A 13,335-nucleotide genomic window follows, 5' to 3' on the forward strand; every position below is an offset into this window, starting at 1 on the left:
TTTTATTTTTGTTGTTGTTGATACTACCCTCTGGAGGGATGCATCAACCATACTTGAGCTTCTCCTTTTCTAATAACTGGGTTTCAGAATGGATGTGGACTGCAGTTCAAATATGAATCCTTTATACCTCATTGCTGAAATGGATTCGGTAGAGTGGTATCCATGTGTTGTTATTATTATTATTATTATTTTATCACTGGAAGGTGAGAATGGGTGGAGCAGGTAGGGAGTAAGTTTGGTTATCCCACTGAAATTTAGAAGTCATGATGAGTGGCCTTTCAAGAAATGAGTAGACAATTAGCATTTACTGTCTTCTTATATTCCAGCTCCCCACCAGGTTGCACACCTCCCTTTCTCAGTGAGGCTCCCCTTCATGGACCAGCCCGCCAGGGACAGTGTCTGCAGGTTTAGGCAAAGGCAGCTAAGGTAGGACTGCAGAGCCCAGGGCCCCAGCTGGAGCTCTGTTTGCATATCCCCACCGCTGGCCACATTCCCGGAGATTCTTTTTTTTTTTTTTTTTTCAGAACCGACTGACGGGTAAGTGGAACTCTCTGCCTGGGCTTCAAACACAAGGAGGCTTTTCAAGGGGATTTTTCAAACAGACATGACTCAGTGTTAGTGTTGATGAAATAAGACACAGGAGCTGTCTGCCAAATGCTAAAAGCTAAAGGGAGTACTTAATTTGGAGTGTGCCCATTCAGGACAGATTACAGCCAGGTGTGGCATGGACACTTTTGGATGCAAAGGAGGGTTGATAATATTTATGCATGGATACTTCCCTGGCCATAGTTTTCTTTTGTTTTAGGTTTTGTCGGTAATTTTATTCTTAATTTGTTAGTAGTCTTGTGTGCTACATTGACATCTCATAAAAATGGTTACCTTATTTTTTTAAATATATTTTTTTAAGATTTTATTTATTCATGAGAGACAGAGGAGGGGAGAGAGAGAGAGAAGCAGAGGGAGAAGCACACTCCCAAGGAGCAGGGAGCCCGATGCGGGACTTGATCCCAGGACCCTGGGATCATGACCCGAGCCAAAGGCAGATGCTTAACCATCTGAGCCACCCAGGTACCTTATTTTATCAAATTCTAAAACACACCTTTAACTGTAAATCACATCACTCTTTCATATAAAACTAAAAACAATAAAGCTGTTGATTAATGATGCTGCTTTTGCATCACCTAGCACTTTTATTTTATATTTATTGAAACAACTTCCTTGACCTCGTTGATACATAATGATATATAATATGAAAATATCTATTTTTTTGTAAAGAGATATGATTTTTTTTAGTAGACTCTGTGTTAGAATAGCTTTAGATTTACAGAAAATTTGTTCTATCATATAGACAGTTCCTATATACTTTACATTCAACTTCTATTCTTAACATATTATGTTAACATTGTACATTTGTCACAACTAATGAACCAATATTGATATGTTATTAACTGAAGTTAAACTGTATTTGATTTCCTTAGTTTTTACTTAAGATCCATTTTCTCATCCTGGATTCCATGCAGGATACCACGTTATGTTTTGTCATGTCTCCTTTGGCTCTGGTGGACAGTGTCCGTTTTCTCGACTTTCCTTATTTTTGATGAAAGGTTCTGGTTAGATATTTTGTAGAATGTCCTTCAATTCAGTTTTATCTGATGTTTTTCTCATGGTTAGACTGGGGTTGGGAGCTTGAGCAAGGAAGATATTACTTAAACAAAATTTAAAAGTAAAATAAACAAACAAACAAAAAAAAGTTCAGTAACTGCTAAATATTCTTCACCTTGAGAGTCTGAACCTTCTCTTCCACCTTTGACTCTGATTCTTAATAGCCTTGTTTTCCCACACCACACCACTTACTGGGCCAGCAAGAATACTAGTAACGCAGCAGCTTTGAAACCCTTCTCTACTGGGTTTTCTTCCAAATCACTGACCCTCTTCAGCCAACTTAGAAACTGTCATTTTCTTGACCTTCCCAAGAAAGGTCTCTGGTAATGACAGCAAGGTCACAACTGCCCCTGAACCATGTAAGATACCAACGATCGTAGGATGCATTTGAGAAATCTTAAAAGCTGGGGAATGGTATGTTTTAGAGCCATTGAAATAGGGTACTCTGAGTTTTTAATATACCATTTCTCCTAAAACAGTTTTATATTCAGTATTGTTTAATTATCATTTGGGATTCAGATAAGACTATATTGCTTTTATGTCTCCAAATCAAATTAAAACTAGTAAACTCTCACCTGCTACATTAGAAGGAAATCAGATTTCTTCTCTTAAGGACTCTCTTTTCTCCCCAATCTTGAAAACCCCGAAGAGCTGGTGGAGTTCATTTGGAAGCCCACCCAACTTCTGCACATAGTGGAAGAGCCCGGGGCTCCATTCCATTCACAGCCCTTGCCCCTGCCTGCCCCAAGACCCTGGTTTTCTGTTCCTCTGCCCTCTGATCAGGTGCCTACTGGCCAAAATCCCAGCGAGGACAGTACAGCTGCTCAGAGGAAGCTCCTTGTGTGAACAGGGCTCTAGCTCAGTGCCCAGTGTTCTCCTTGCTGGGTTTCTAGGGCCCACATTCTGCATCCCAGAAGCCTTTCTACAGCTCCAGTTACCTCCAGAGAGCAAGAGATTTCAGCTTCTTCTGCGGGGGGACCCAGAGGCAGCTCTCTCCCCCTCTCTGGGGGTGAACCAAAGATTAAGCATCACTGTTCTTTTCAGATCTCCAAATAACAGGAGGGATAATTCTACCTATTTGACTTTTTTTTTTTTTTTAAACAATAGAAATCTAGTTACTGACAAAAGATGTTTATGGACTGTCTTTAACAGACTCAGAGTCACCTCTACATTCATTTTCATCTTGAATCCCTTCTCTGAACCTTGAAGGGTGTCTGAGATGATGTTCACTTTACCTGCCCCAGACCATTAGAGCCCTGTCATGTTAACCCTTCAGTGCCTGGCCCCTCTCCTGCCAGAGTAAAGCCTGCACGTTGCTCTGTATGTATTTAGTAGAGGATATATGCTTTGCTTTATGTCACTGAAAGAGAATGAGACATGAGCAGGGGCACTGTGTTAACATGAATTCACTCACGGTGACTTGCAAACGGCTGCTCTTGTGATCCTCCCTGAGAACAAGTGAAAATAAGCTTGCAGAGGACAGCCATACTCAGAAAAGCAAGGAGGTACCTCAAAAAGGGAAATGGACATAGAAACTTAAATCTGGGTCTTTGTGAGCAAGTTTGTTCTAACTTGCAATTCTGGTAAGCTGATCTTGTGTGTAAATATTCCAGTAATGCTTCAAACCCACCACCTCATTTTAGTCCCCAAAAGAACACATGCTATAGTTGGTTATATTACTCTTGTTTGTTTTCCTAATCTGTGGTCTCAGATACTCAATAGAAAAGCTGAAGCAGGTTACAAATAGAATCCTAGGGTAGCATTTTTAAAAATAAATTAATAAAAGGGAAAGCAAAATGAGAATTGAATGTTCTTACAAGCCAGGAAGAGCTACTCAACAGGAATGTATGTGAGGGTGCTACACATTACAGAAAGTTGGGTAAGATGTCTTAAGATCTATTTTATCACATTAAGGAAAGATTCCATTGACTCCTTATTTATCACTTAAGAATTAGTGTTGAATTTAAATGACTTTTAGTACCCATTGAAGTGGGCTTATTTTTTTTCTTTTTATGATACATTTCTGAAATAAACTATATTTGGCCATAATATATTATTGTATTATGTGCTGCCAGATTCTGCATACCAATAAATTTTCTAGGATTTTTTTGCATTGATGTGAGTATTGTGAAGGAAAATTTATTCAGTGGCATTTGTTAAAGATGGTTGGGAAGACTTTATTTAAGGGTGGGGACTATTGCAATAGGCGTAGGGGGATCTTGCAGTGTGGGAGAGAGATTGAACTTCATTCTGAATACAAACCAGGAAAAGTGGGAATTTATAGCCGAGGAGGTGGGAGTGCATGAATGGAAAATGACTAAGAAACATGAGGACTCTGGCTAAACTAACCAGACAGGATTTTTGCTGAAGGCAGGCCAGGGTGATCAGGGCATGGTGGAAGATGACGATCCTCACTTGTGATCAGGTAGAGGATCCTCACTTGTGATCAGGTAGGCGATCAGGCCCGGAGGAGAGGGGATTCTGGTTAAAACATTTTAGCAAAACACTTGATCAAACTGGATCACAGAGAGATGAACACAAAAGAAGACCAAAGTCAGGGCCTTGTTGAAAAAGAGCTCGTAAGAGCCTACTTAGAGTCTGGTCAGGACAGACGATCTTTGTATGGTGTGTAATTTTATTTTTGTGAAATTTTTGCATTTTGGAGCCTGTGGTGATTGCTTTAAGAAAAAAAAAAGCTTTAAACATTTTCCTTCCTTTTTATAAGTCCTCAGGGCCTCTTAAGACCCAAATTTCTGCTTTCAAGAAATCCTCATTGGGTTATTGTTGTTACCCTAACAACTACCATAAATTAACATTTCTGTGTGTTAGGCACTGTTACAGGTTAATCATCCCTAAGACCCCTGTGCAGCTAGGTACTGTGATTTTTTTTCCCCCCATTTTGTAGGTGAGAAAACAGATGTGCATACATTAAGCACTCACCTTATAGGAGCAACTAGCAAGCAGGATTTGATTCCAGGATCTAAAGTACATGCTTTTATGTCTAGAAACTTAGTTTGATATGAAACCAAATTGTTAAAAAGATGGCAGGGGTAAATTATTATTTTTATTCAAGCCCCTTATATGATTTCCTGTAGGATCATCCTGGCTTATTAGATGTTTATTTTGTGGGAACTTGCACGGCAGAAATTAACCTATGACTCTGTGTGGCTTGCAAGGTGGAGGTCCTCTAATAAAAAATGTGAGAATGGGGATTTATCAAACAGAGCGATTATGGAAGAATTATTTGCACTACCAAAAAATCTAGTACTTTATAAAGGATTTCGATAATAGATTTCCTTAAACAATAAGCTGTCCTGATCCTTCACCTCAGGGCATTTGAAGTATTAAGCAAATGAGATGTAATTAGCCTACAACACGGTATAGGCTTAATGATTAGGAATGGAGAGTTAGTTAAAGTAACTGCATTCCCCACAAATTTGCTTAAAATGACATTTTAATCATATACATTTTCTAAATGAAGTAGTGTGTTTTGGCATGTTGTTATCAGAATTGCTGATCAAGCTACAGCGTATATATTTCCAGGCTGCTACAAATCCGCAAACAATTTCAGAGTACAGAACTGAATTAGAAATTTTGTTTTTTTAGGTGTTTTATTTTCCCATGTTTGTATTCCAAATGGAGCGCAAGCACTGCTGAAATACATGAATGTTGGAAGTGTCTAATCAGTAGTGAGAGGCCGCCTATCTGCACCCAGTTCCCGACATCTGTTCCAATTTGTAATTGGCTGTCACAGCCGAGGCTTTATGCAAAATGCTCATAACAAAAATTACTTTTAAATTGCTCATGTAACCATATGTCTTGGATCATGCACTGTCTTTGGCTTCTGCGTATGTTATTTTTCTAGTATTTCAGGGCTTTTTTTTAAACCACTGAGGTAGAATTGAATTAATGTGCATCAAGGAAGGGAATAAAAAACTGGGTCTAAGAGACTTTGCCACAGTGAGAGTAACTTAAGAAAAATAGAGGTTTAGCTTTGTTTTCTAGAAGAATTAATGTGCATCAAGGAAGGAAATAAAAAACGGTCTAAGAGACTTTGCCACAGTGAGAGTAACTTAAGAAAAATAGAGATTTAGCTTTGTTTTCTAGAAGTAAATTAGCCAGAGTTAGTTTAGCCATATAATTGCACGGCCAAGTTAAATGCAGGGACCTTGTTTCAAAAAGCAGGAGAAGATTGTCTATTAAAGTTACTAAAATATTTCCTTTCTTCCACAGATTCTCAACTTGTGATGGTGTTATTTGTTATTTAATGTGATGAAGTAAATTAAAATTTTAAATTATTAACATGAATTTTGCCATTTATCTTTACATTGTGCAATGCTAGTTTTAAATGCAAATACGGGCCTTCAACTCCTAAGCAGAATCACAGATCACACAGTTCATACTTTGTTGGTGAGACAGCACGTGTATTTCATTCTTGACAGAAGAGTGGAAATGCACAAAACTAACTCCTCTTTTTCCTTCACTTCTTGACACATGGACATTCTATAACTCTGCCTCAGGCTTCCGTACGAGTGAGGAAGAAGGGAGAAACATGGGAACTGGGGGTTGCTCCAAGCTTCCCCTTTCCTTCTAGGTGGCCCTTTTCAGCATAAGTGGTTGGCAAATGCGGAGAACTAACATGAGTAAGAGAAGATACTATAGGATTGCTTGGTCGTTTGTGTTGCAATCTGCACGGAAGCGAGTTTGGGTTTGCTTGAACAGTGTGTCCTCACAGATCTGCACCATGCCCTCTTCCTCAGCCAGAGATGCAGTCTGCTTGCCTTGTTTGACCTTAGAGTCTTGCTAAACCCCCTTGTGTCCTGGGTCCCTCCGAACGCTATGCTGAGAGGGCATCTCAACCACTGTATGGGAGTGGAAGAAACTGTAGGCCTGCCTATTGTTCCTGTCTCCTCTGCTCACACACAGGCTTTATCAGCCCTTCATACTGCCCTTACGAAACCCAGATGCAAAGAGAAAACTATTAAGAATTTCAAGATGGTGACAGCAGGGCATTAAACCAAGCATGAGACCCTTCTGAGCATGGGGCCCTGTGTGACGGGGCATGTTGCCTGCCCATTGAAGCTGACCCTACCTTGGTGACCTCCTCTACAAATTGTGGTGATAATAGTATGTATCAAGTAGGATTGCCATGAGCAGTAATGAAGTCACAAATGTAAAGTGCTTAATAAGTACCCTACACATAGAAACTACTGAATATGTGATACTTTCTTAATACTTACATTGATTTATATCCCAAATAAAATCAGGAAATGTATTATATTCCTACTAGGGACCTTAGATTTAGGTTAAGCATTCCTTGTATAAGCTCCACTAAGCAAGATATGCCTTTAAACACAAGACTCTGAAACATAATGAATGTTCCCTTATCTGTGTTGTGGTCATGAGGCAATTATCAGTAAGCAGGCAAAGCTCTAAGGTCGGTTTGAGAGGTTACCTGGTTTCCTTTGTGTAGTGTAATTACTGTAGCAGGTTATAGCAAATAAGGCTGTGTGTGGTGTCCAGAAAAAAACAAACGCTCAAGTCATTAAAAGTGGCTGAATTGCCAGGTTGTCTCTAGCTGAGAATGAGGTCAGTTCTGTAAAGCCTTGGGTAGAGAAGGCCTCTGTTCCAAACTCACAGAGGGGAGACATTTAAACCCAGAATGAAAACAAAACAAAGATGTGAGTTCTGTCTGAGTGAGCAGGGGTGAACTCTTGTTGACTGCAGCATCCAAATGAAATTAGGTGTAGAATGAATTTCATGATCCAAAGTTACTGAAGAACTATTGTAGATAATAGTCATCCATCAGTTCAGTAGAAGTGCTTATGAAATGCTATTTAGTACGCCCAATGTATATTTGGCTTATTTATGTATATTTAAATTGATATACACAACTCAAGCCTGCTCTGGTGCTTTCCAGATTTTAAGGGCATCAAAACCATCTTGGAAACATCAGTTCAAAAAAAGAGGATTTGATAAATTATTAGCTCCTGATTTAGTGCATACTGATTGTTTAAACATCATTTTATTTAAAACCTAAATTTTTTTTAAAGATTTAACTTATTTATTTTTACAGAGACAGAGCACACAAGCAGGAGGGGCAGGGAGAGGGAGAGAGAATCTCAAGCTGACTCCACCCTGAGCACAGAGCTACAGGGCTCGATCTCACGACCCTGAGATCACAACCTGAGCCAAAACCAGGAGTTGGACGCTTAACCAATGGCACCACTGAGGCTCCCCTAAAGCCTAAATATTCTTTTTAAGATTTTATTTATTTATTTGAGAGAAAGTGGGCAAAAGCGTGAACACAAGAGGGCTGGAGAGGCAGAGGGAGAGAGAGAAGCAGACTCCCTGCTGAGCAGAGAGCCTGACGTGGGGCTCGATCCCAGGACCCTGAGATCATGACCTGAACCGAAGGCAGATGCTTAACCGACTGAGCCACCCAGGTGCCCCAAAGCCTAAATATTTTTAAGAGATTCTCTTTTAATTTATTTTCCATCGGCATATTAGATGAAAGGTATACCAACCTGAAACTGTGACTTTGTTTAAACATTGCTCACAAAAATGATTGGTTGAATATGATAACAGGCTGAGAAATTATGCAAATAGGATAAAAATAAAGAGAACATTATGAACATTCATATTACTATGGAAGTGAGCAGTTTCAGATCCCACAGCAAGTGAGATCCTGTTGTGTCTCAGGTGTCTTATGCAAGTATGATTTTCCTTCTCTGATTCTGAAGCATCAGGCTGACTCCCGTGAAGAGTAGGATAACAAAATGGATATGATTGGATTTTTAAAAAAATCTCTTTGCAGAGGGAAGGATTGATGGAAATGTGGCACAGAATCTGTGTCTAGCAAGATTCAAGACTTCTCTCCCTGCCTCCTGTCCATTTGGTTTTGAAAATCTGGATTTAATTTTCATTTTAAAAACTTAATGGACTGAACCGTTTCAGGAAGTATTAGCTTTCCACATTCCTGGGTCCTCTCATCCAGTGGTGCTGTGGTTACAGTGACTAAGGCCCGGGGAACATTGAGTCAGGACATGGGTTTGCTGTCGTGAATGTTGCTCCCTCTTAGAGAATTTTACTGATAAATAATGTTATCATTTCCAGATGCGGAGCCTAAATATCTGATTGTTGTGCGGCCTGCTCCTCCTCCAAGTCGAAAGAAGTCATGCTCAGGTATATTTTGTTCATTTTTCAGATTTTACTAACTTTAAGCCATGCCTCTTCATTTCTACCCGTGGAGATCAAGTGCCTTGGGGATGCCTTAGGAATGTCGATAAAAATACATAACACAGCAGGCCCCATGTCAGCAGATAACCCTGCTTGCAAGTATTACATTCTGGTTGTAGACTGCTTGGGATCTTATCCCAGCACCACTACCTACAAACCTGAGGAATTTAGGCAAATCACTGAACTTCTCGGTCCCTCCTTTCTCCTGCATACCAGGGTCATCGTGAAGGTTAGATGAGTTCATGCATGTGTGGCCTCGTAGCCCAGGGCCTGGCCCATATCACGTGCTTGCTTAGACTTAGCTCCTGTTAGCCTGAATCTACTTTGCATTGTGTCAACTCAGGCCCACTCTGGTGCTTTCCAGATTCTAAGGGCAAAATCTGTCTAACTTTTGTTGAGGGAGACTGTTCACGTTCAAAAGCATCACTCCTTTATATGTACGGTCAGTGGGTTGGAACGTGGGGTTCTACTTTACTCCTCTCTCTCTCTTCAGACCCTCTTCTATTTAGTCAAACATGAGAGCAAGGACTGCTTTCCTAGAACAGCAGCACAACGCCAAGACTCCCAGGGTGAGGGAGACTGGGAACAGGAATGTAAATAACCTATGAATAAATGAGTAGAAACATGTTCTATGTGATTAAAGAAAGCTTAAAATCTTACACTGTCCCAGTTTCACTACTATCCTTCTCAGATCAAATAGGCAGGACTTTGCTGTCAGAACCTAAAAAAGCTGGGAATATGCCTTTACCGTCTGATATCACATCTCCCTGACTGTAGATTACTGATAAAAATGTTTTGTTTTTCCTTTTCATTTACTAATGCAAACTGTTCTTAGTATTTCCTAATCATGTTTATCTTTTATAGTACACTAGCTGTCAAGCAAAAAGGATGTCTTTTGTTTGTTCTATGTTTCTAGCGGCATGAAATGGGTTGGGGGAGCATACAGATCTTCAAATACCCTGAGCAAACAGGCCCTTTGCAGTTGTGTATTTTGTATCTTCTGGATGCATCAGCCAAGCCTGATACCAGAAATTTGTTGCCACAGTGCCCTCCCCTCCTTTTGTTGGTTTTCACTTCTTTTTAAAACAGCAGTAAATAGTCAAGCATTTTGAAAAATACAAATTCCTTTTCTTGGCCTCCTACATTCTCCCAAAGCATGAAGGAAATTCCAGTGACTCCTTATAATTTATAATGATAGTCAACATTTCAAGACTCTATTTCAAAATATTTAATAAAGTCAAGAAGTAATTAGTATGGATCCATAGGATTCTGGCTTCATGTTCATCAAACTATTTCTCAGTACAAACACAAAAATGTGCAAGGGACGTCAAAAGAGTGCTCACACCTTAGTTACACTTTATAACTTCATTTGGGAACTTCTATGACACTGGTCTTGAAATTATTTTTCCCTTTGTGATGACCAGCTCAGGAAATTGTTTCATCTTGCTCAGGATATAATACCCCACCTTTCCTCTCAGGCAACAAATGTATTTGTTTTTGTAATCTGCATTTGAGAATGATACAATGACTGAGGCATTAACTTTGATTCATTTTATATTTGCATCTGCCACATAAATTTTAATCATTTTTATATTAAGATCCAAACTTAGTGAAATAATTATTTTATGGTCATGTAGGTCTTAGGTTCCCTTGGAGAAAGGAAAATGTATCTTTTTGTCTCTAAAGGGCATAATCATACAGTGTGAGCTATGCCAATGATGTAGTAAAGAAAAAAGAAAAGAAACCTAGATAACGATTCAGAAGATGGAAATTTGAGTCTTGACCTTGCTCTTGGTGTGGCCTTGGATACCCTTGAAACTTCTCTGGGCCTTATTTTTCATTTGTAGAATGAGATAGTTGTATTACATTAGTGAAAACCAACTTGGGCGGGGGGGGGGGAAGGGATAGCAGAATCCCTTCAGGCCTTTTTCAAACTACATAAACCCCTGCCCCTCGCCAGGTTCTAATCTACCCCCTTTGGGAGTCAGACTTGGGTTCTTGGAATCACAAGAGGTAGAAAATTTTATGGAGAAGGATAAAAGCGTGTTTGCAAATAAATAAACAGCTATCCTTGACAATTATTTCAAATATCTTTTTTTATTATGTTATGTTAATCACCATACATTACATCATTAGTTTTTGATGTAGTGTGCCATGATTCATTGTTTGCGTATAACTTTTTCAAAATTCAGCTATGTTACCATGAAACAGTTGGCCACCACTAGGCTTACATATATTCTGGGCTGAGAAGGTTTTTCACCAGAATAACAACTCACAGAACTTAAATCTATCAGAGGCAGCAAGGATGGCACAATTTTAAAGGGCATGTGGTTCAGATAACTTTCACTAAGCTCGTACAAGCTCGTACCTTCCTACCCTATTAGTTCCTACTGCATTAGATCAAAATAACACAAGTTCTTCCCATAGCAAATACAACAGGCGTGGTCTCATGAAATGAAAGGGGAAATACAATGGAAATAAAAAGAATGCTTTATGTTCTGCATAGTTTTATTAGATATCTTATTGCATTTTTATGTGTTTTACAGATTTTTTAATGAGCCAATGTTGAGTTCCATGGCAAAGGATCTTCATTGCTTTTTTTCACTGACCCTATTCCTGAAGTTCCAAATATTTTTGAAAATGCAAATACCCCCATATACGAGAAAAGAATCTAAAACGGTTTATCGCCATCACTTGGCACTGCCCAAATCCAGTTCGGCCCATCCGAACGACTGCACTTCCTATGTCATCCCTACTCTTCCAGCAGTATTAAGAATGAGTAAAAAAGAATGCGTATACATTTTCCATTTAGACACTGTAAAAAAAGCCTTGTTGTAATAGTAGGACAGGGATTTTACACTTCTAAATTGGTTGTAAAAAGGAATATAGCTTATAAGCCAGCCATTAAGCTTTGTTGTCTCATCTTTGATGTTCTTTCACACTAATTCATAGTCTTGGGAGAAGGGGGAAAACCAACACGCTTTTATTGTATGTGTAAAAGAAATGAAGTGAGCAAAGCATTTGCATTATTTATTTCACTGGTAATAGCCACGGCTCTCATATTCATCCCTAACCCATAAGAAAATAATACCTAAGTATGATTACATATAGTTTATATGCCTACATTACCCATATATGCTTTCATATACATATGCATATACGTACACACATAAATCTCAAAATGATATTTTGTTTGGTTTATGCTTAAATTCACGGGCAAAAAATTGGTAATATTTGTGCACTCCATGAGAAGAAAAGGAACTTGATGCTTTCGTGCTCTTTATCATCATCCTAAGTCATTTTTACGCGTTCTACGCCAATCATAAAAATATACTGTGTTACCAGAACTAACCTGCACGTCACCTCCACAGGTAAAGCGCGCTCCCGCAAACCTCTGCAGCTGGTGGTTGGCACTCTGACACCAAGCTCCGTGTTCCTGTCTTGGGGTTTCCTCATTAACCCACACCATGACTGGACGTTACCAAGTCACTGTCCCAATGACAGGTAATTCATCCTAACAAAGGATTTTTTTTTTTTTAACCTGAAAATTTGCTCTTTCTTTTAGTAGTGTCTGTACATGCTTTGGAAGAATGTATAAATATCAGGGGCATCAGCACGTATGGATCACCCATTAGCTATACAGCTTGTTCTGGGTGTGAGACGAAGGAAGATACAAAGTGAGCGTCCCTACCCTTGAGAGAGTTATCGTCTACCTGAATAGAAAACACATGCAAGCGTTTTTTTCTTCCCAAAGAATAAAGTACAAGGGAGAATGAGCCAAACAGCAAGCGGGGACCATCAGTGAGAAGAGTAATAAAAGTTCAGAGGATGAGGCGCAAGGCAGTTAGGAAACATGGTTAAAAGTTGGAAATGCTGACCCTTGGTTTGACAGTTGAAGAAGTGTTAGAAGCAGTAGTTCTCAAAGGGTGGCCCCAAACCAAGCAACATCAAAAGCGGTTGGGTTCATTTCTCAAGGCCCCCCTCCGGATCTACTGAGTGAGAAGCTCTGAAGGTGGGGCCCAGTAATCCGTGGCTTAACAAGCCCTCTGGAAGATTCTGATGCCCTCTTACATTTGAGCATCACTGGTTTAGAGAACTGGAGAGTAACACACAGGGCGAGATGTAGACAGAGGAAAAGCACAGGTTTGGAGGTGGCGCTCCTATTCCTTAGCAGGACAAAATAAAAAAATCTAAGTATATTTTTAAATGAAGGCCATTCATCCACCCAGCACATATATTCGGCATGGTCTATGTGCTGGGCAGTGTACAACATGCTGAAGCTGGGAAATAAAATGGTTGTTTATCATAAATATTTACTACATTATCTTTAAAATTCAGAACTTTGCATCTGACAAGCATTCCAAACTTTCAAGCCTCAACCAAGGCATTTCATTAATTTTTTTAATTTTAAAAAGACTCAAAGTGATTTTTTTT

The 13,335-nt window shown here is 39.4% G+C and overlaps 1 protein-coding gene across 13 annotated transcripts in view; it reads left to right on the top strand.

Annotated features, from left to right (window-relative positions):
• The window catches only part of LOC113916108 (ABI family member 3 binding protein), a 239,687-nt gene that overhangs the window by 74,224 nt on the left and 152,128 nt on the right, over window positions 1-13,335 (top strand). For all 13 annotated transcript variants that reach the window (XM_035722968.1, XM_027581964.2, XM_027581976.2 and 10 more), the window contains exons 3-4: window positions 8,779-8,847; window positions 12,273-12,405. In XM_035722968.1, coding sequence (XP_035578861.1) covers window positions 8,779-8,847; window positions 12,273-12,405 — 202 coding nt within the window. The remainder of the gene's footprint in view (window positions 1-8,778; window positions 8,848-12,272; window positions 12,406-13,335) is intronic.

The sequence above is a fragment of the Zalophus californianus genome, chromosome 1 (genome assembly GCF_009762305.2).
Source record: "Zalophus californianus isolate mZalCal1 chromosome 1, mZalCal1.pri.v2, whole genome shotgun sequence".
Taxonomy (NCBI): Eukaryota; Metazoa; Chordata; class Mammalia; order Carnivora; family Otariidae; genus Zalophus; species Zalophus californianus.